This window comes from Puntigrus tetrazona, chromosome 19, assembly GCF_018831695.1.
Source record: "Puntigrus tetrazona isolate hp1 chromosome 19, ASM1883169v1, whole genome shotgun sequence".
Classification (NCBI taxonomy): domain Eukaryota; kingdom Metazoa; phylum Chordata; class Actinopteri; order Cypriniformes; family Cyprinidae; genus Puntigrus; species Puntigrus tetrazona.
Window position 1 is genome coordinate 1135353 of NC_056717.1, and position 23690 is coordinate 1159042.

Genomic DNA, 23690 nt, shown 5'->3' on the forward strand with positions numbered 1-23690 from the left:
ACATGACACCAATAATGCTGAATTATGATGCTAAGAAGCATCCCGTATTATTGTATACTTGATATCACAAAGCAGGATGTCAGTGTTGTGTGTGAAATTGAGCAGATGAGTAGGAGAAATGGAGCACACAGCTTGCTGCTGATATCAATAGCAGCATTTGTGAGTGTTCACAGTGTGTTTTGTGAAGGCCAAGGGTTAATGTGTTGTTTTCCTGTATCCTCCAATGCTGTTTTTCACCCTTTCACACCGAGCTGACAGAGGCTGGAAATAGCATCAGCCACCATTCTTCACAGCTAGCAGCTGATAACAAACATAATCATCAAGTTATTTTTTTTCTTTCACTCACAAAAATTGTCATTTAGTGCCGATCCCCATCTCTGCAGACAGATTAATTCTTTTGACAATGAAATGAATCTGCAAGTCAATAAGGACAGCAGACTGATTGTATTTGAGAACAGAGGCGCCACATAAATATTGAAATCACAGTGGGAGCCAATTTGGGGTCACTGAGCTGACTTGAAAATAAGCTCTCATGTTGAAAAAGTTTGTCTCACTTACATACTCGGGGGTTGTATGCCATTCAGAATTTAATTGACAATGCCTTTTTAGCCAGATGGATGAATGGATGGATGGATGGATATAGATAGATAGATAAAACTTGCCTGCAGATAGTGGAGTGATCGTTCTTTCATTTTGGGTTCTAGAGGAACCAATGCTTTCTCATATCCACCTCCCCCTCCCCCTCCTCCACGAGAAGATGGATAGACCTCTCTAGCCTGACTGACCGTCATGGCCGACCACGTGCTCCTCTTCAGAGAGTGTCCACTGTCTCCTGCCATGGCTATGTTGGTACAAGCCAGGCACTCTCCTGGAGGTGGCCCCTTAGATTTCCTCAAAGTAAGCTCCTGGATGGCAGCATCCAAGGTCTCGTGCCCGGTGGGATACCCTCGCCCCCCTCTACCTGCACCCACCAGAAAGCTGCTGTCACTGTCCAGGTTGTCATCAGAGCTCCACCATCCAGCTGTTTTGCTGCGGTGGCGGGAGCTTCGAGATTCGTGGCGGGAATCTCCACTCTTGCTTCGTTCTCGGCTTTTGTTCCGACGGGCTGAACGAGACTGGTGCGTTCCTGAATAATGATGTCCGCCGCTTTCTTCGCCACCACTGCGGTGCCCTCTATCTCTGTCCCGGTACTCTCCCCCACGGGTGCCATTAAACTCTCGTTTAGAGGGTGCCTCCAGTGAATGTGACTTGGCGAAGAGGCGTTGAACGGAGTTCACCAGATGCCTTATGCGACTTGGACTCTCGCTGCGTTGTTCCCCGCTGGCTGCGCGTTGGTACTGCAGGGTATGGAAGCCATCCGGATGAAATGGCAACTGTTTCTCAAACTGATCCAGAAGGTTTGGTGGGATACGGTGCATCTTTGCCCCGTGACCATGCCCATGCCCTGCAGAGGATATACACTCTTCACAGGTGGAGTCATAGGGCTGTGGCTGACTGGGGTGTGAACGAGGGAAGGTGCCCCCACCAGATGGGACCATGGCCAACGGTTCAGGGGGACCACCAGGTGGGTAGTAGGGGTGGTCATTGTGCCCCTGGTAGTGGTCGGGGTGGTGCATATAGTCCCGTGCAGTGTCGCAATCCTCAGGCATGCAGTAGCAAGGCCCAGAGGAGTGTTGCGACAAACTGCGACTCACCTGGTACCCCTTCATGGCCGGGGCATGGTGGGCCGTCCGGGCCGAGAGGGGGCGCTGTGGGCGCGACAGGGTTGCGCCGAAGTCAACTATGAAAAGAGGGACAGAAAGAAAAAGAGACAGTTAAGCACATGTTTGTGTACAGTACAATCAAACTAAGGCTGTACAGTGACATATATGTCACACATTCTACATAAAAACTGGTCTGTGCAGCAGGCTTTAAAGCAGATTTAATGCATTTTTGAGATTGTGAATAAGTACAGAGTCCCGTGAATGTAATTCTACTGCTGAGTTAATATGATGTGAATGTATGCAGCGTTATATTAAGATAGGCGCCATAACTGCAGCTGAATGTGGAGATTGTGAAAAAAGCAGATTGTGGAGACGTTTTAATCGTCCATGACCAAAACTGATCTTATTGCACATCCCTAAATACCAAGTCTTTCACAGAAAAAGATGCCCAACGAAATCATTTCACACTAAGCAGCTGTGTTATGAAAAAATGCAAAACGTATGCATGCAGCTCTTAAAGCGACAGAACTAAACATAAACGCCTCTTGTCATTACATTTACATTACATTTAGTCATTAACAGATGCTTTTATCCATTCTTTTTTATTTTATATTTTGTTACCTTGAAAGACTTTTTTTTTACAATAGGAAAATTTGATTGGCTGCCATGCTAAGGCAACATGCAAAATAGTAAAACATGAAAAAACAAATCACATAAAAAAAAAAAAATCACAAATCGTGTTATTTGCCATTTTGCCCACCTCTTAACTTGTGCTACAACTGTTTGGCCTGTGCTACAAAACTTTCAACCTCTGTCGCATTAGTGCTATGTGCAAAAAAAGTAAACATACAGCTCTGAAATATCAGCATTATTCTCATAACACGATCCCTGACTTTTCACATATAAAAAGAATGGCAAGGTTATTTATTTGATACAAGCTTTTATTAAAGACAGCTGAACTAAATTAAAAACGTCAAGGTTGTATCAACTCTTTTTGAGGACAGCCAACCAATAAATGGTTAAATTTTCAACAAATGGTATCCTTTTACTTTTCAGAGATGTGCTGTTCTGTGTTCTAATAACAACTACAACCAGGCAGCTGACAAAGCAGAACAAGCACACTCCAATCCGTCTGGCGTAGCAGCGTTGCCATTGACCCTGAACACACAAGAGTGAGAATGAGCAAATGCTGTGCAAAAATTACTTACTATTTTCATTTGGTTCACTCGACGTTCTTTGTTGGAGTGAATCTTTGTGTCACTATCTCTCAAAATCTGTTCAATTGGCAGAGCAGGGCTGCTTCTCTGCTTATTCAACCTTTAATCTAGTTCATGTTCATAACTGATAAATCTGCTTATTGTTTCACAACAAAATCTGTGCCCATTTTATGATCTCAACGATAAAATGGGCAAAAAGCCTGAAAGGAAACAGCGAAACGGAAAAAGGCTTGTGCTTGTCAGGTGGTTGCCATTCATATGGGCCTGGTCTTTGAAGCAGGTGGCGTTTCCAAACGCGAGCTATTGCTGACAGATGTTGAGATGATCATTAGATGGAGATTAGCCTGTTACTTTTAATGAGCTAAATTTGCACAGCCGGCTTGAACCTTTGTGTCATGATCTCTGAGCTCAAAAAAAAGCAGAGCGGAGCTTACACTTCTTGTTAAATATCAAATACTGTACACCGGAGTGAGAGGTCATTATATTGTCTGAGTAAGTCACTTAAAATTTGTGCTTCATGGAAATCAATGAACTTTGTGATTTCGATCACATCCAAAAGAAACGTCTCTGTTTTTCCTCACACAGCTTTTGCAAAAGTTGCAGAGAAAATACCTTCTGTTTTTTTGGTCAGTGTATAAGGTCCTTTGAGAAATGTCTGTGATTGCGATATTGTATTTTCACACAGTTTACTTGGGCTTCACTGAACACTGAAGCTTGTTTTCATTGAATACCATAACTAAAATGCTTGTTGTGGAATCTGAAGTGTCTTCATTATTGAAACTAATGTACATTATGTAAATGAAATTGAAAAACAGATTTAAATCTAGTTAAACATGATTTAAAACAAAAATGAACAAAACTAAAGTAATAGAAGATTAAAGATACATTTTAGGTTTACTGTCTGATGCATAGTGTATAAAATATATAATCATAAACATTTACAATCTACTTGCATTAAAAATTAAAATTCCAATCATCTTGTGCTGATTTTTTTTCACATGAAACGTTTTAAATGCTGCTGCAATAACTGATTTACAAAAAGAATCTAATTAATCTCAGGGAACCTTTTATAAGCTAATGAATAGTGATTTTTTAAAACTAATGACTGATTAAAACTAATTAGAAACAAATTAGACATAAAAACAAAAAAAAATTAAAATATTCTAAGCCATGATTTATTTATTTAGATATTTTTTTTCCAGAATACCTATGAAATATAATAATAATGATAAAAATAAAGTAAGAAAATTAAATGATGGAAAACGTTACAAATATATATTACATAAGTCTTCTTGATTTCTGAGTGCATGCTTTTTCAGTCCCTTGAGGGAACAAGTTTAACAAAATTATTATTATCATTATTATTATTATATTATTATTATTGTTATTAATCTAAAAATGCAGAAAGTTTTGTAAGGTGTCAGTAGTCAGTTCATAGCAAATACAGTTTGTACAGTAGAAAAAAAAACATTAGAAAATCGATATATTTGAAAAAAGGAAACTTGTGTGTCTGTAAAACTAAGAGAACAAACATTCACAATGCCCATCGAATTGCATGGTGCATGGTCTTCTGTCAATCAATGTCACTCAACACCACTTCAGGTGCCAGCTGGCCCCCGTTTGCCTCCCATGACATCATCACACTGTCTACCCTCTGAACCCGAGATGAAAATGGAGATGAAAACAAAAGAGGGCATGAAACTCATCCCATCATTTCCATTCTCCCTCTCCTCACCAGCTCAGAGTCTCTCCAGACAATCTCTCTCTCTCTCTACGTTTTTCCATCGTTCTGACCTACTTCTTTCACTCTGGTTTATGTGGCTGCTGCCTGTCTGTCTGTTTCATCGCCAGCTGCTTGAAAGCCAGTATAAGTCTCTTTATTTGTTTCTCTTTTTATCTGTATGTCTCTCTCTATCCCTGTCTCACTCTTTAGACTCACAGCCTTACGTTACCGCCTTTCCAGTATACAACAAGCAAAGGACAGCCATATGGAGCAATCAAAAAACCCTCTATTCACATATAAACACAAATGAACACAGTACTACCAACACTTTTTTTTTCACTTTTACAAGCAGTTTGAACTGAAATGTCAAATGAACCCTATAAGGCAGTGTGTCCACCAAAGCATTTTTACTTGAGGTTGGCGTAATTTTTCAATTGTTCTAAATGGGAGCACCGCGTTTTTTTAAAATGCCAGGAGCATGCCGAGCACAGAGCAGCTTTTTTGCACCGAGCGATCGGATGTTTCTTCTCAGCGTCAAAAGTTGAAGAAGGTTCAACCTTGAATAAAATACTGTGCTCATCACGGTCTCTTTAAAAAATAATATTTGGAGAAAGTTAGAGAAACCTGTGTTCACCATTACGGATAGCAAATATTCCGTATCCTAGCAACCACAGCGTTTGAAATACTTTGGTGGACACTTGGCCTAATCAAAATGTTTTTTTTCTTTTACCTTGTTAAATCATTTATTTTTTCTGAAATCGAGCCGATCTCAGATGCCTGTCTGTGCGATGTAAGCAGAAATTATTTGCATTTAAAGCAACATGCAATAAAACAGCTTGCTGTAGACAGAGCACAGAGTAAATTTTTTACACTGTAAAAACAGTGGTGCTTTACACTACCGTTGAGAATTTTTCACCAAACTATGTTACAGGGCTATTCAATTGACAGCCTGTAAGCCAAGTCTGGCCTGACATTTATTTTAATCCAGTGCGAGGGAAGAGTACGCTCAGGTGGCACATTACATGCACACATTACTTTGTCCACAAGGTGGTAACACTGGCCCTGGTCGTTGTTTCACAACCACAAAAGAAAAAGATGAGCAATGCAACAACAACAATCCACCAGAGACCGCAATATCAAAAAATGGCAGAGCTGACAAGTCCTTGTGTGAGGCGGTTATGACATATCCACAACTCTAGTTTAAAAGAGTATAAAAGCGGTGTTGTCTGTCATAACTTCTGAAAAAGAGATATGAGAAATAGCGTAACACTGGGCAAAGATGCTTGTCAAATGGATTCTGAAAGACTGCACGTTCGGTCGGCTGTATTCTGAGCTCTTTAGACATTGCCGGTTCAATGTAAAATTATGCCAGTATAAATACATTAATATGCAAAAACTTTGTTCTTTTAATCTATTCACAGAGAGAACTAATGTTAACCTTTTACAGATGGTGTCGATGATATTAGTTCATTTTAATTAAACCCCCTTAATTAATTAGTTAAACCCCCTTGGCCCCCTTCAAAATTTCAAATCGATAATCTGGCCAAATGATACTAATTGAATAGCCCTGCCCTAAAGAATGATATCAACTTGTGGAAAAAGGGCATTCGACGACCCCTTAAAAATATAAAATGCAAGAGCCTTTTTCTTGCATAAAAAGTATAGAGCATGGCACTAGCAATGACAATGTTATGAATCTGGTTCCAAAGAAAATTAAGAACTGATAAAATGCAAGCCTTTTTGAATAAAAGAGTCTGCTGAATGCATAAATTTGAATAAAAATTTGTCACATAATTTCTAACCGAATATTATTTGCTCATTCACATTTTCTCTATTTTATACGTTCTGATTATCTTAGATATTTAATTTACTCAAAAAAGACAGCAATTATGATTTTGGCCAACATTTTTGTGCACAGAATGCATCATTTGACATCCGGTCATTAGAGGTTAGAGGCTAAAACGTATTACTATACGAAATCTTTTCAACTTAGTTTCGTATACTCCAGTAGGAAAATGTTAGTCTGTTCCTTCTCGTGTGGTCAGTTGTAATAGCATCAGTGTGTGGGCTAACGGACTGAGTGCTGCCAGGCCAGAAAAAAAAATGACACATTTTGTTTTCTGGCTTCAGTATTAAGCAACCAAAGAGGAATCCTACAAAGCCAAAATACAATTTATGGGTCAACAGTGATGAAAATAATAACAATAATATCTGTCAGCAGCACATTGCTATGGGCCTTTATTACAAATATGAGTGGAGATTCCAAATTCTACCATCAGTGTTGGTGAATGTCATTTAAATCGAACTGAATTCATCACAGAAACAATGCTAGTGATGTACGACTTCCGCACAGCTAGCTAAGAATGCACACACTGCCCTCCTAATAGCTCCAGCCATTGTATCTTTTTTCCAACAGTGACTTTTGCTAAATCAAGCATGGTAATACAAAAGAGCAGATACAACCCAATGTTATCTTATTCTCACATAACCTTACGCACATTTGCTCCCAGCGATGGCCCCATTCAGCCCTATGAGCATGTAGAGATCTCTCTTGTTAAATATTTAGAATTGTTCAACGAGGCTTCGTTAATTTTCTGTAATTGGACTGGGAGGTTGTCATTACGGATGTGAGAACATTGCAGAGCTGATAGGAGAAAATTGGATTCACTTTAGGCCTATAAAACTGCAGAGAGAGAGAGAGAGAGAGAGAGAGAGAGAGAGAGAGGGAAACATTGCGATGGTCATTATTTGCCCAGGAGATTTTTATTTATTTATTTTAGTTTTAAACAGCATAAGCTGTGCACTAACATCCTTAAACCCTAGTGCCATACAAAGCAAGTTTTTCACAAGCACGACTGGATGAATGAATGAATTTATGTATGCAGATGTACACATCTTTTCAGTCTGATGAAATGATGGCGCATTGCGTGTTAAGGATGTGAGAAATTCTCATTCGACATCAATTCAATCAGTGATTAGTTGCAATGAAATGTTATTCCAGCCCTTGGGTAAAAATAAATAGATGCATGGCTGCATTTCATGGCTCAGTCCTTCAGAAATACATGCATATTCTTTTCCTGCTACATCTTTATACGGAGTGCAAGCTTTTACATACATTTTGAATGAGATTTTATTGAGAAACATGTTTTTATAACCTAGTTCTAGTCACATATAGCTGTTTTTAGAGCAAGAGAAAGCTACTGAAAAATGCAGAGAAGTACCAAAGAGATAGAAAGAGCATGACAATAATTTATTATTTAACACCAGTGAATGCCTAAACACATTACAGTAGGTTACACCAACACAACTTTATCTAAAGGTTATATCAGGTAGAAATATATCTGTATACTTTTTACAGGATTGGATCAAAATGCGTACTGCGCAAATAATGACGGAATTCATCAATTCTATGAACACAAAAATCCAGTTCTTGTATACTGTGTGTGGACTCAGTCAGACCATTACACGCATATACTTCTCACAGGTGAAGGGTTTTGATATGATTTCTTTCTAAGTCCTCGTCTCTCAAAGAGATAAGCTCTTGCCTCATCCCTTCCCCAGCCTGCTCTATCCTTCACCTCCAGCATGGAGAGATGGACACTAACAGATAAATGAGAATTCACACCCTGAGGGCAGTATCTCTGTCTCCTGCGTCTCCCATTCTTTCTTCTCCCTCTCTACAGGTGAGGCTGGATGCTCCCGAGAAGGAGAGGCTGTAAGATCCTGTTCTTCCCATGAAGAGAGCCATCTGGAAGAGGCTATGGTTGTGGACGATCGAAATAAGGCTCAAAAAGATGAAAGACTTGAATCACATGACCTTTCTTGTATCAACCGGAATGCAAGCAAGGAAAGTTCAATACAAGTTAAGCTCCATATAGCAGTTTTTGTGATATAATAACCACAAAATAACAAAAACAAAAACCTTGAGGTTTTAATAGCAGGATAGTGATTATGGTAAATTAAGTTTTTAGTTAAAATGTTACTAATGTTTTTTATTACATTTTATTCATATGTAATGTAACTTCACACAGAAAAACTTGTGAATTTTTAGTGAATTTTGAGACTAAAATGTTAACCCCACCAATTGTTAAGTCAGATAATGAGAAAGAACCAAATTACCTATCACAGCTATGATGATGATACCCAGATCTACCTAGCCTTATCTACAAATGACTATAGCCACATTGACTCCATCTGCCAAAGCATTGATAAAATTAACAGTTGGATGTGCCAGAATTTTCTTCAGTAAAACAAAGAGAAAACTGAAATGAAGATGAAACAAAGATGAAGGTGAATGTGTATCTTGACTCTAGGGGTCAAACAACTAATTATGTGATTCTGGAGACAGACCCTAGTTTCAGTCATGTCAAATCAGTTATTAAATCAGCATACTATCATCTCAAAAACATTGGAAGAATTAGATGCTTTGTTCCCAATCAAGACTTGGAGAAACTTGCCCATGCCTTTTTCAGCAGCTGGGTGGATTACTGTAATGGTCTCCTCACCGGCCTTCCTAAGAAGACCATTAGGGAGCTGCAACTCGTCCAGAATGCTGCTGCCAGGATTCTGACTAGAACCAAAAATCTGAGTATATCACACCAGTCCTCAGGTCCTTACACTGGCTGCCAGTTACATTAGGATTGATTTTAAAGCACTTTTATTTGTTTATAAACCACTCAATGGCATAGGGCCTAAATACATTGCAGATATGCTCACTGAATATAAACCTAACAGACCACTCAGGTCATTAGGATCAAGTCTGTTAGAAATACCAAGGGTTCACACAAAACAAGGGGAGTCTGCTTTTAGCTATTTTGCCGCCTGTAGTTGGAACCAGTTTCCAGATTTAAACCACATCATTTAAATCCAGACTCAAAACTCATCTGTTTAGTTCAATTTGTTTTGTTGTTCAATGATCAATGTGCTTTGTCCGAACTGACTGCACTGTATTTCAGGTGTAATATTTTTTAAATCAATGTTTATTCCAATTTATCATTGTTTTTTAATTCCTTGTTTTTATTGTTGTGATGATTATTTTAACGACTATTTTACTTCTGTATGAAATGTGCTGTATAAATAAACTTGCCTTGCCTTGAGTCTTTTTTACAAATTAACATTATGCCAAAAACATGGTTGATTGAGCTAAACTTTTTCTTAACCTGAAATATTCTTTCAATACAGGCAAAGTAAACAGTTTCATCAAACCCTCCGGCAGATTTTGCATCTAAAAATAGAAGAAAAAAAGGTTGTTCTTTAATTTCAAAGAACTGATCCATCTTTTTAGCAGCTCCCCTCCTCCTCTCCATCTTTCAGTGCCTCAAGTCATTGGCAGCCCGGAGCTCAATATAAGAGAGGATGGAGCAATTTATCAATCGTTCTCCAGACAGACTATCAAAGTGAGGAGGAAAGCAGAAAAAAGTACTGCAAAGTGAACTTTTCTGCTTCTCTGAAGTCTATAACACCTCACCATTTCACATGACTAATTCTGTTCTGTACTCTATAAAATATGACATCTAACAAACATATTCCTTCTTTTTTGAGACATAAAGAAAAGACGGGAAAGGGTGAGCAAGTGCATACCCAACCCCCTCCAGTCCCTCACCCGGGGAGGCAGAGCAAAAAGACGAGGCTGCCGAAGAAAAACGGGGAGAGCAGAGACATTGAAGGACAAAATGGAAGGTCAAAAACTAGGCTTAGAGAAAATGGAGGGAGAATACAGTGAAATGATAAGGAGGGGATGAACAGAAACATGCATTGGTAATACCAGAGATAGATATCACACTTATCAGCTTGGAGATGTGTGGTTGATACCAAACTTACAGCAGATAAATCAGGCGAGGCTACAAAGAGAAATACATCACTATTGCTGAAAAACGCAAAAACACAAAATGGCAAAGAAATGCATGTTAGTTTTATGCAGACGTGATATGACGAGACTTTCGAACGTGCCCAAAATCACGTGAGAAGCCCGTTTTACTCTCTTTGATCTATTAGGCTTGCGCTTTGGTGCAGATATGTTGAATATTCATACACAGACAGCCTCTTTCATCCTCTCAGTCATTCTTTTCATTTCTATCTCTCTCTCACACACTGTTATCCAGCCCAGAGAGTACAATAAGCCCAGGTGCTCGTGTGTTAATGGATGTTTCGCTCATTATTCATGTTACGGGCCCATGCACCATTAGTACTCTGAGTGGGACAGAGGGTTGAGAGGGATTTAAGCAGCTTTCTGCTCTTTTTACTGACTGCTTTACTGAGCAAACACTGGTTTAGCGGTGCTCGTACAAGGACGCTGAGCCACGTCACCTCTGTGACGGTGGGGGATGGAATTGGACCATCTTATACTATTCAAATTTATGCCATCAAAGCCTGAGGAAGCATGTTCTTCCGCACACATGTTCGCAAGCACACCCAAAGCTCTGCGTTGCTAGGCTACACCATTAACTAGGTTATTTCGTGTACAACAGAAATCATTTTCATAATGATTTCACATTGGTTTTTGCCAGTTAGTTTGCATCCTGCTGGTCAGGCTCAAGGAGGTCATCCTTCCTGCGCAGGAAGCAGCCGACTGGCTTTGAAGTCATGCTGAAGTACAATCGTTAAGTTGGTAGAAAACTAGCAAGACAGCATGAGATGGACACTCCCTGAATGTGAGATTAAACTTGTGTGTTGGATCAGAGCCTTCTGTTGTATTCATGTTGGCGGTAAAGGGGGCTGAAATGGCAGGCAAGTGTTGGTCATTTTTTGGAAAATAGAGATGGTTGCTATCTGGTATGCCATCTCCATTGGAAACTGAACGACAGCATAAATACACAAACACACAGGTTTACAAATACCATTTTTGTTTGTAAAATTGTGTGGTAAAATGAATTTAGGCAGCAGGACATTAAACTGTGCAGTATGAAAAAAAAAAAAAAGCTACTTCAACTTCTAACTTCAACTGTCATTACATTAATAGTGCTTTTAAAGAAACTTTAAATGGATATTACATAACATGTATTTAAAATATTAAGTATGAAGAAATATAATTGCAATTATTTATTTTTAAACATATTTATAGATATATTGTCCCATAAATCAGATATAGCCATAATATGTATGCCTCCAAAGCAAAACATTGTTTTAATCTTTAATTCTCTCATACACACAAAAACAAAGATGAACATTAGATGTGTATTAGTGTATAATAATGAATAATTGCATTAAAATAATTGCCCCAATTTGCTTTCATGGCAGCCATACCAAATTACCAGAGCTGCAGCTCGGTTATGCCATACAAATAAAAATAAATTGCGACAACTGGTTGAGTTGGCTAATGACCAGCCTGACAGATGATCCTTGTAATCATTCTTGTTTATATCAATCTGTTGTCTTCAGGCGGGGGACAACACATATCTGGCAGTTCAGATCTGTCACACTGTGTGAAGTACACTAAGATGACGCTGATGATGGCCACTTTCTCATCCTCACAGACTGTAGTTTGTAGTGTGCTTTATTGACATGACAAACAACAAGCCATTTTTTATATGGCCACAGTGTTTGCAGCTTAACTGCCGAAATAAATAAACCCTGATGTCCAGTGTGAAGAGCGCTAGTCAAAAGATACATGGATAAACAGCTTTTAGTGGGCTGCACAAATGAGAAAGCGAGTAAAAAGCCATCATGCATTTGTACATAATCATGATTGCAAACAGAGACAAAGAGCAGAAGCAACAGGGTGTTTCAATGTGATCTAATTAGCAGACACACACACACACACACACACACACGCACACTCTGTTCATTCTGTGATAAGAGAATCACTGCAGCTCAACTGATGGGAGACAGACCACTGTATTACTGAGCTGACAGACTACAGATAAAAGAACTAACTTAAACGTCAGCATTATGCCAGGCCCAGGTAACCAGAACACATCATGAAATGCAGATGAGATAAGTCCTTTACTCATGCAAACATGCATCAGGTTTCCAAAGTGTGATCAATATACTGAATTATCTTTTAGAAGACAAATTGACAAACCCATCTCCCCTTGCTCAGTGAAGGTTGTAAGTGCAAGCCATATCTGTAATACTACAGCATTGTATTAACAATCCTTCCATTTCTCTGACCATCAACAAAAATTTGTCAATACCACTAAAAAAAAAGTTAATTCTCACTATTACAAATTTTCTCAGTCGCTTTGGTGCATTTCTCAAATCATCTTTAATATTCGCTTTTAGTAGGCGCATTTCTCATGGATTTCCTGCAAAACCTGTAACTTACTCAAAATCTTTAGTCCTTGTGTCATTGTTCACCAACAAGAGAGTCAAAATGTTTAGCCATCTTGTCAATATAACGCTGTACTATGTTAGTATTACTTGATGTAAACTATGGCAACAGTTTAGATGACAGTTACTGTGCTAAAATGCAGAAGGCTGCACATCTTAAGTATATCATATAGAAATTTCAACAGTACAGATTTACATATGTTTACTGTTTGGGGGGGGGGTATTGATTGAAAGAGAATATTGTGTTGAAATGCTTGAATTATTGAGGATATGGTCAATGTCTCAATATCTCCCATGATAGACAACATGGTCCACAATAGTAGCCCTTATTTCATCTGCTATACTCCTCTGTTGACCTTGATTGTTTTCTGTTCATCCACTGTCAGAATTTATAACTCTGTGTTGTTCTGTCTATATATGCTTTCCAATTAAAGACTCATGAGATGCACCTTTGAGAACTGGTTAATTTGCAACAGTAAAAAAAAAATTTGCACAAAGAAAACAAAAAAGTAACACAATTTATTCAACAATTATTTTCCATGCCCATGCCCTGTGTCTATGTCTCGAAATAAACCACTAGGACGAGAGAAATGGAGGAAGGCAGGGGGTGGACCAACCCATTGGCAAATATCCGATACAGGGACACTTGACAAATAGGCCTTTGAGGCCACCATACCCCTTGTAGAGTGAGCCTTGACTCCCATCAGCGAGGGGAGACCAGATCACTCATAGCTCAACAATCCATCGACTGATCGACTGGCCCTGGAGGACCAACACACACATGCAATTGTTCTGACTTTCTCCACGAGGCTGCCTTGTCAATGTACATGTCCAGTGCTTGCACAGGACATGTACAGCTTTTTCTGGTTTGGCTCGAGTTCCCAAAAAGGAACTGAAGATGATCCACTGATGTCACATGGACTGTTTTACCAATATCATTTACTACACTTCTGGACCTGGGAAAATGTTGTTGTCTATGGAGGGTCAGATAGCTCTTACATTTAATCAAAATGTCTAAATTTGTGTTCCAAAGATGAATAAAGGTCTTAAGGGTTTAAAACAACATGAGGGTGAATAATTAATGACAGAATTTTATTTTTGTGGTGACTAACTCTTTAACAACTACGTGACTAACTAACAAAGTTTATTGAGGCAGTTAATGGTTTGTTCATGTCAGGAATTGGACCTTAGATAAGTAAGACCCAAAAATGTGTATTTCATATTATTCCATGTAACCTTTAAGAATATCTCATTGAGCATGTGATTTTTATTTTTTGGAAAATTATGCATTCTATTTCACAAACCACTCGTGAGTTTTTATTAAACTAAGTTAAATTGCTCAATATACATGATAAGTTAACTTACTGTCAGTATTTTCAGTATTATGTTAACTTGCCTTCTTATGCTAATATTGCTAAAATTGTAATATCTTTAGGGGTGTCGATTTTGTTCACAAATGCTTGTGTCTTCTGATCATGGCCGAAGTGGAGATTATCAAATGGTGGAGAAGATCATTATAACCACATACCATGGTTATCATGACATACAAATCTAAATTTCCACAATTAACCAGTGCTGCTTATTTCCATGCAGAAGATAGCTTCAGTTGCACAGTGAAAAATCAATAGTCTTGCAGATGTGCTCCATTTGAAACTTTTCATTCTGATCTGGTTCAATAAATAGCTTTTTCCCACACATTTTATCTGACCCAACATCATGGTGTTCAGCTGTGCATACATGCAGCTTGGAGAGAACAATGCTGGTGGTAAGTGAGAAAATTAAGATTTATTAAGGGGCGCAGGTTGTCTGAGGTGTGCACAGCCCCCTAAGCCTCATGAAGAACTGCTTCCACAAAACGGCATAAGAAATCCTGTTACAATCTGTAAGTGGGAGTGATAGCCGGTGGCAATGTGCAGACACTAGAATTTGGCATTATGAAAGTTTTGGAAAGGCTGATTACTGAGCATCTATGAAACTATCATAAATACACAGACACATGGTGAAATGCATGCTAATGTCCACACCTGCACACTTGGACACGCACACACATAGTCCTTTAACAGAACTAGGTCACTGCTTCTCTGCTACACTCAAGCAAGCATTTCTGCGTAATAGCTCCACATGCTCCACTTTTCCTCTCTTGTCCTTTTCCCCCATCGTTTTTGGGATAATTTCACCTCCCCTTGTACCCATCCACCCACCCACTAACACAGACACACACACACACACACACACACACACACACAGTCAAGTAATAATCTCCCTTAAGTGACTATAGTTGCCCATGTGAATTCTCTCTTCTCAAGTTTCTAATGAAAGATTACAACATTATGCTCAGGAGTCAAAAGGATCGATTCGCTCATGAATAAATAAACACAACAGCTTCAGAGTATTTCTGGTTGGGATCTGCACTGATGGTTCTTTCTTCATGCATCATTTAAAATAAATAAATGAATAAAAAATAGGTACATCTATAAGCACTAAAACATCTGAAACATTAAAACATAAGTATTTAACTTACATGTTAAAAAGTTTGGTGTTGGTTTAATTTTATAATGTTTTTGAAATTAAATGTTAGAAATGATAGCGTTGTGGCGGTCTAGGGTAAAAGGGAAACGGCAATGCACATACTGGCAGTTTAGGGACAAAAAACACTCTTTAAGCTGAAGTTCAATTAAATGAGGGGCACAGGGAATGACTGAAGCTTAGACAACTAGGATTTCAGGTTATGTGCACATAAATGACCATAAACCAAAAAATTATCAAAACATAAGGTACTAACTCAAACTATACTGTCCTAAAACAAAATATACATTAAAAAGCACATGTACTTGACCAATTGTTTTGAACAGAGGCAAACCTACGTGGTGTAGTATGAACGTCATCCTTTCCTCACAGGATGTCCACAGATTGATTAACATTTAAGAGCGAGCCGCATGCAGCATAAACACAATCATAAAAGGTAACAGGTGAACAGTAGTGTATGAATGCACACGTTTCTGTGTGTGTGTGTGTGTGTGTGTGTATATATATATATATGTATGAAAAAACAGAATATTAATATGATCAGGTTAAAATTAAATGAGCAATAAAGGTTAAGGACCTTTTTTTTCACGTTATTTATAACCTGCAGCATCTCCATCTTTTGTGCTCTTAATGAGTGGATATGAGATAGCACAGATGTGCCATAATATGTAACCATGAAAAGTGAGAAAACCCAAGAGACTTTCTTAACCAGATCCAGTCCACAGGGACATTCAGCTCAGCTGTCACTCACTAACTAAAAAGCAGCTCTAAAGGGTAGGTTACATGTAAAAAGAGTTACTCAATCCTGAAGTACATTTAGTGAAAAGGATGCATTTATAGGCACATATGAGCCTGTATGTGAAGGGTGAAAGTGATAAAGAGACAGGAACAGATAGTGATTTAGCGGGTAAGTGTGAGTGTGTGTGTGTTGTGATTGAGCTATGCTGGCGCCACAGGGTCTGCTCTATGTTTAATGCCAGTGTCGCGCTGTGTCTGGCTCTTGTGTCTTATAGATCTGTGTGCCTAAGCAGGAGGAAGCTGTCAATCACAGAGCCAACACAGAAATGCTAAAGGCTTTTAAGCGTCACAAGCAGGGGTGTGAGAAAGACAGTAGTCAATCCCTCTCTTTTTCTCAGCTGGAGCTCAAATGGTAGAAGAACAGAGAATAAGACAGAAAAAAATAAAGAGAAGGTGAAGAAAACGGCCCAGAAGCAGACAGACAGGAATTGAGAGTGCCACAAGCTGTTGGAAAGATGCCTTAAAAAATATAGGAAGCTGTAGGACCAAACCAGACACACATCTCCTTCAACAAAACCATCTTATTGGGTATGATCTAATCATCTGAAAAGCTACAAATTGGTTTTTGGCCATCTTAAGTGATGTTACAGAAGAATTTCCATTACCAAAATCACTATCACGACCACACACCGTTTTTCAACACTGAATACTGCTATTAAATGCTTTATTAAATATTATTATTTATAAATAAAATGTTATTTATTGAATATTTGATATACAGCAACAACATCATAAAAGTCGCTATAGGCAATTCAGTCAAAAGTACAAAGGCATCGCTCTGATATACAGCATTTACTGATATACAGTACTTGTTACAAATATAACATGCCCTTAGCCAAACCTATTTGCTCTGGAACAAATAATAGATTAATGAGACCACAAACTAATTATATTTCATGTTTAACCGCTATAGAGACATCAGAGCCAGTTGTAAATTGCAGCAGATCTGGTCAAGGTAAGGTTCTCTCAGCAGCTTTATGAGCACTAAACGACCATTAACACCCTGGAGCTCACATGTCCAGAAACATCTTTATCTTTATTAATAAACCACATATTTGAAGTCTAAACAGGTACACTCTTGCCTAAAAACTACAATCCAGGACACAAAAACAATATTATTTTTTAAATTATACTGGATATGAGGCTCCACCATGACATTTGCTGTCAGAAAAGTATATATATATATATATATATATATATATATATATATATATATATATATATATATATATATATATATATATATATATATATACATATACATATACATACACACATACACATACATACATACATACATACACACACATACATATCCCTATATAAAAATATATAAAACACACACAAACACACACATATAATATGATTGTTTGTAGAGTAGTCCAACTGAAAAAAGGTGACCCTGTTTATCAGATAGAAATGTTATTGGTATATTAAAGCAATGATCATATATATCAGCATCAGAGACCAACTGCCTCATGTCAACAAGCTGTGACACATCTGATGTGAATCTTAATGAGTTACAAGAGAAGATGAGTGTGATAATCTAAGCAAAAACATTTGAGGCAAGAGGGAGGAAATAGAGAAGATGAGTGAGAGATATATTTGGAAGGAACGCTGTCTCGGACCACAGGGCTGTTAGTTCTGCCTTTCACAGGGGAGTGAATTCTAATCAAACCAAACAGCTTGTCATCGCACACTCATCATAATCTAATTAAGTGCAATCTAAACAATGATGACATTAGACTTCTGATTGCACGGGTATAAATGCTAAGAAACGCATCAGTCTCATGTCGTCATGGTGCTCCACCATCATCTGTCTTGATTTGGAGTGACTGGCCATGACTGTTTTTTTTCTTCTCTATATATCTGTCTGACTGTCTGTAGGATTTTTTAATGCTTTGAACAAAGTCTCTTCAGTAAAAACAGTGTTGCAATATATTATTAAAATTAATATTATGCTATGTCTCTTAAGTGTTTTCTATTATATACAGCTTATTTTTCAGCATCATTACTCCAATCTTCATTGACATGATATATCCTTTTAAAATGTTGATTTCATCTAATATGTTTTTGAATATATCACTCTATAGTCTGTGTACATGTATGCACCACGCTGAAATATGTACCTTAAGTGCAATATAATACTATTTAATTATAGTATAATTAAATAGTAACCGTATTACATTACATTATGAACAGATGGTAAAATCTCCTATGTTAGTGGATAAATTACCATATACATGTGCCATTGTATTTACACGATCACCATACAGTAGCACTTCAAAGAAGAAAAGATTAAGGGAGCAGAAAGTATAATACTATTACCATGTTCGAAAAAACTACCATGGTAGCTTTTTGTTGGTGAAAGCTTGTTATCTGAGTGCCTGCTCATGGTCCTGAGATACGAGGGTGGGTTCTGATGCTTTTGTGGCTCTTTGAAGTCCTTTGAAGAACCTCATCTGTCAATTGAATGGATTCTTTGCAATCTCCACAGCACCAATAACTTGCTAACAAGCCTGCTAATGTCAACTACAGCTGTTCTTAATCCACTAAATCACTGAATTTGTTTTTATTTTCTTTTTATTACAAAAAATTGATTAAAGAAAAAACAGCAACTAGTGATTATACCATAAGGACTAGTTCATTTGGCAGCTGATCAGTTATACACATCGCTGATCGTCATGCTCAGTTAGATAATAAATGTGGAGCATTTACCCTTCAGAGAACATTCATTCATTTTATCACATTCACTGGCAGTTGAATCATGCTCATACTGTGTAGAACAATACAATAGACGTGAAATTTTACATTTTGTCCACCCAAATGATTCCTCCAGTCATTTGAGTGAAGACCAATGAGATTGGCTCTTTCCATTGTTACAAGGTGAGGCCTTTAAAAAGTCGTGAATTGATTCAATTATACAGATAATTCGACATTGTCAAAAGCGCTCTGTTTTACAATAATACCGAGCGATGCACAAAAGAACATGTTTGAGACAGCATTTATTGCACCACAATGTGAACAGTGCAATAATCCTTTGCTGCTTCCAAAATCTTTTCACGTTGATCTTTTGCTTCATAAAGAGCACAGAACGAGCAAAACCGGGTTACATCAGTGAGATGAGAATGTAGACTCAAAGACTATTCAAAAGTGAATGAGATCAGCACTCTACTGTCCATTAGGATATTAGCTTTCAGGATAATCTATGCCACAGAGCCTGAGGTAATACACATTAGTGTGAATAAAATGACTTTGTCTTCATAAGAGCTTACAGTGATATCAGGCCATTTCTCTTTAAGACTCTTACGTCTACAACTGCTTTATTATTAAGAATTATGGTTAATGGTTTTGGACTGAATGATTTAATGCAGTGTTGTTGCTGTTAACTAAAACTAAAACTTTCAGTAACTGAAATAAAGCTGAAATTAAATACTAATATTAATGGCAAAATGTATCAAAAACATTATAAATAATATAACTCATTCAACAGTTTGCATCCATATTCATTCGGGATTGAAACCAGTGACTGTCTGAGCAATGTAGTTTATGAAAAAAAGTGTCTAAACCGTCTTCTGTTAAAGTTATTCAATGTTAACTTTTCCTTAATTATTATTTCTGAGACATAATATTGCAAATCAAAAGCTAAGCTTATTTTCTCCAAATAATTCAACAAATTGGAACAAATTGTGTTCTGTGATAGTATTATGAGAAATTATATTATGCTAGGAGAAAATCAATTAAGATACCAGTCAAATAGTACACTATAAGAATGATAATGTTGAAAAAACATTATATATTTAATCCCTCCAGTTGTACTCACACCGATCAAAGCATTTAGGGGAGTCCTGAGACCTGCACAGCTCTTACTAGCTGGCCTTACATATATTACCGTATAATGATATTTTTTAAAGCAATATATTGGGTTACACATAGCACATGCATACACATATATATATATATATATATATATATATATATATATATATATATATATATACATACATACATATATGACAGTAAAATCCCCAAAATACAGTAGTCTCCTTTAAGAAATGTTAATTGTTTTATTGTGCTACAGAATCATTCAGTAAAAAATTCAAGGAACTCATTAGTTTAAAAACAACCTATATTAAATGGTGTGGAATGTGCCACTTTATGATGTAATAGCAAAGCCTCTGCAGAAGAAAATCAACTGCTTCTACATCACTGCCTGTTTAGCCCTGCCCACATGTTCACACACATAGTAGTATCACAATAGAGGCAAATGCAGGTCTACGCAGAAACCAAACGATAAACTTCTTCTGATAACATTTTTTTTCAAGAAGTGCCAGTCTGTGCCAGTAAGAACTTGCACAGTCTGGCACTCGCTGACTATTGGATCCGACAGTAATATCGCACCAACTCACAAGTGAGTAACTGCTTTTGTTATGTGGTCACTATTGCTTTGTCTCTGCTCACAGATCGTTTAATATGTACTGAATATTTATGCCGTTTTAGCCTAAATCACAGCAGCATCCATCTTTAAAGGATGCAGCCTATCAAATATACACAACTGCTAGCCAATCATAGAAGTGAGCGTTTTTCTTGACCTCTTCAATTTCCCTGATGAAGGGTGTCAAAACAGCCCAGAAAATAGCCTATTACTTACAAATTATGTTGTTCTGATGTAAACATATCGATAACCTAAGTGGACCTCAGAGAACAGTACAAAATAAAAAGGTGGTTAATGACCCCTTAAAATCTTGTGAAATTCTTGCTATGCTTTATATAGATTTAAATGCTAATTTACTCTTATAAATGTACTGTTGTCTTTGAAATACAAATATTAAAATGAACATAATCTATTTTATAAGTAGTTTGGCCAAATGCACTGAAATTCCAAGTAAACAGAGAAGAGAAAAACTAAGACAATGTACTCCTATAAATAGGCTCTAAAACAGTTTGTTGATCTGCGTGGTTTAACATAATCAAAACTCAAAACTGTCCGTTATAATGATCCATTCAACGCATTCTGCTTTATTTACTCTGCAGTATCCCACCAAATCACATAATTCTTTCTGCATGGAAAGCCAACACCAGCTCCCAACTTTAACTATTTGCGCAATTTTATCTTTGCCATGCAATCATTTTGGAAAGGAAATACATTTCCAAAGTCGCATTTTCGTGGCAGGAAGAATTCAAGTGAATTTTACAATTATTGAACAACACGGATCAACTGAGAATTAGACGAACACTGGCGTTCAGACCAAAGAGGCATTCAAAATAGATTCCTGCTTTGTAGAAATAGCCAACATCAGGCAAAACTGTCTCATGGGAGCTTATATGCCTGGGTATATATATATATATATATATATATATATATATATATATATATATATATATATATATATATATATATATATATATATATTTCATTTATTCTTTTATCACAAAGCACCTTTGATGTGTTTTTCAATATATCAAGAGACCCACATCTATCATCACGCAGACATGTACACACACAATGCACAATCCAGAAAGGCTCTAGGATAACTCGGTGCTCGGCACCGACAGTATGGTCCTGCCTCTGCCCAAGAGAATGTGGGGCAGCCTGAGGCATCCCAAGACCCTCATACCCACAGTTGGTGATCTAGTTTTACAAGCATGGACATATGGGATATGTTCATAATTTATGTACAATGTTGGAAGGGTCTCCACTGACTGCTATGGATCTAGTGTCCTCAGTATGGTTCTTTTTAAAAATATAATAGCAATAATTACAAATGAACATGAAAACCAGTTTTAGAGGCAGGTTTTTTTAATTTTAAGGGATACATTATTGTTAGTCCAGGTTAGCTAATGCAACTAATGTTAATGAATATGATTTTAATTATTTTTTTTAGAGAGACAGTCTGTATCTTAGTTTTTCCTGAAGCTAAAACAGTTGACGAAGGAAAAATTCATCCCTGGCAAGTCGAGTGTTTAATAATAGCTGTCTCTCTATGCAGTAGAAAATAAAACAAACAAACAAACAAAAAAAAGACAGGAAAAATTCAGCACCCACAATGCACTGGGCTCGATCAGACTATACACAAATAGGGTAAGTAGTATGTTAAATGTGTCAACCTGCAAACACTTGCTGAAAAATAAACAGGGATGTCTTGGTACAGGTAACAGGAAAAAATAGACATGTTGTTAATTAAATTATCACGACATTATAACAAAAAGTAGCCCATAGTTTCGCTTATCATCAAAATGTCAGATGTCTTAAACGATTACCCAAGTGTCCATATCCACATGCAACTTCTGGGTCGAGAAACATTGTGTTCAGTACGTCAGAGAAAAAAATAAGCGAGATAATACTAGATTGAAATAGATCAATGAATAATAAAAGCGAAATACAGAGACATCCGCTTCTTAACCAAACCCTAGTACTTTTCTCAAGACAAGAGTGAATGTGCAATGCACTTCAGCTCTTCAAAGTGCTGCGGTGAGAAAGAGAAACACAGAGAGAGAGAGAGAGAGAGAGAGAGAGAGAGAGAGAGAGAGAGAGAGAGAGAGAGAGAGAGAGAGAGAGAGAGAGAGAGAGAGAGAGAGAACACAGGATCTGGCCTAATGTTTAATTCAATTCCATAGGTCCATGTCTCCATAACTAGGGTTTCTTAATTCCATGTGCAGCCAGAGCTAAAATGTTCATGCAGCGATTTTAAATCCTTGAAAATGTTCACGTTCACACTTTTATGAGAACAGATTATAATAAAGCAATAAGCCATGAGAGACCATACATTACAGCGATTTTACTATGGTTAAAGGGGTTTTTTAGGCACAGTGCGAAGCGCAATCCTTCAACAAAACTCAGATTTTCAAAATGATAGTAATAATTGTTTCTTGAGCAGTAAGTCTGCATATTAGAATAATTTGTGAAGAGTCATGCGACACTGAAGACTATGATGAGTACAGCTACTGGAATATATATATAAAAAAATAAAGTAATCTTACCAGCTGCAAACTTTTGAACAGTAGTACATACAAGACATATACTAGAGTTCGGTTGGTTGAGCTCACATGTGCATATCACGGAACAAAATGTTATCATTAAAGTAAATGAGTAAATAAAAAATGCAGCTGAAAAAATAATGCCATGAACATGCAAGTATTTTACTATAATGCATGTGTAAATGTAAATTGTACAATTTGTAGAGCCACATTTTACATAAAATACAAATTCTCTTTGGCATACGATTACTGAATGATGAACTCATGATCCAGAGTAAGAACTTTTCAATTTATGAACACTGTGTTTTCGAAAGCATTCCATTAAAGACTGCACATGTCTTACCCCCAGGTATAAAACATAAATAAATCCATGTATCTCCACAAGCAAAGCTTCTCTGATTGGTGAACTCACTCCTGCAGAACAGTCCTGCCTGTAGTCTATGTGGATTTGACTTCAATAATATCTGTCTACTGGGC

At 37.3% G+C, this 23690-nt stretch overlaps 1 protein-coding gene across 2 annotated transcripts in view; it reads right to left on the reverse strand.

Annotated features, from left to right (window-relative positions):
- Nucleotides 1–23690, reverse strand: part of dlgap3 (discs, large (Drosophila) homolog-associated protein 3) — a 131853-nt gene that overhangs the window by 18382 nt on the left and 89781 nt on the right. For both annotated transcript variants that reach the window (XM_043218161.1, XM_043218162.1), the window contains one exon: nt 663–1780. In XM_043218161.1, the coding sequence (XP_043074096.1) occupies nt 663–1709 (1047 nt within the window). In that variant the 5' untranslated portion in view covers nt 1710–1780. The remainder of the gene's footprint in view (nt 1–662; nt 1781–23690) is intronic.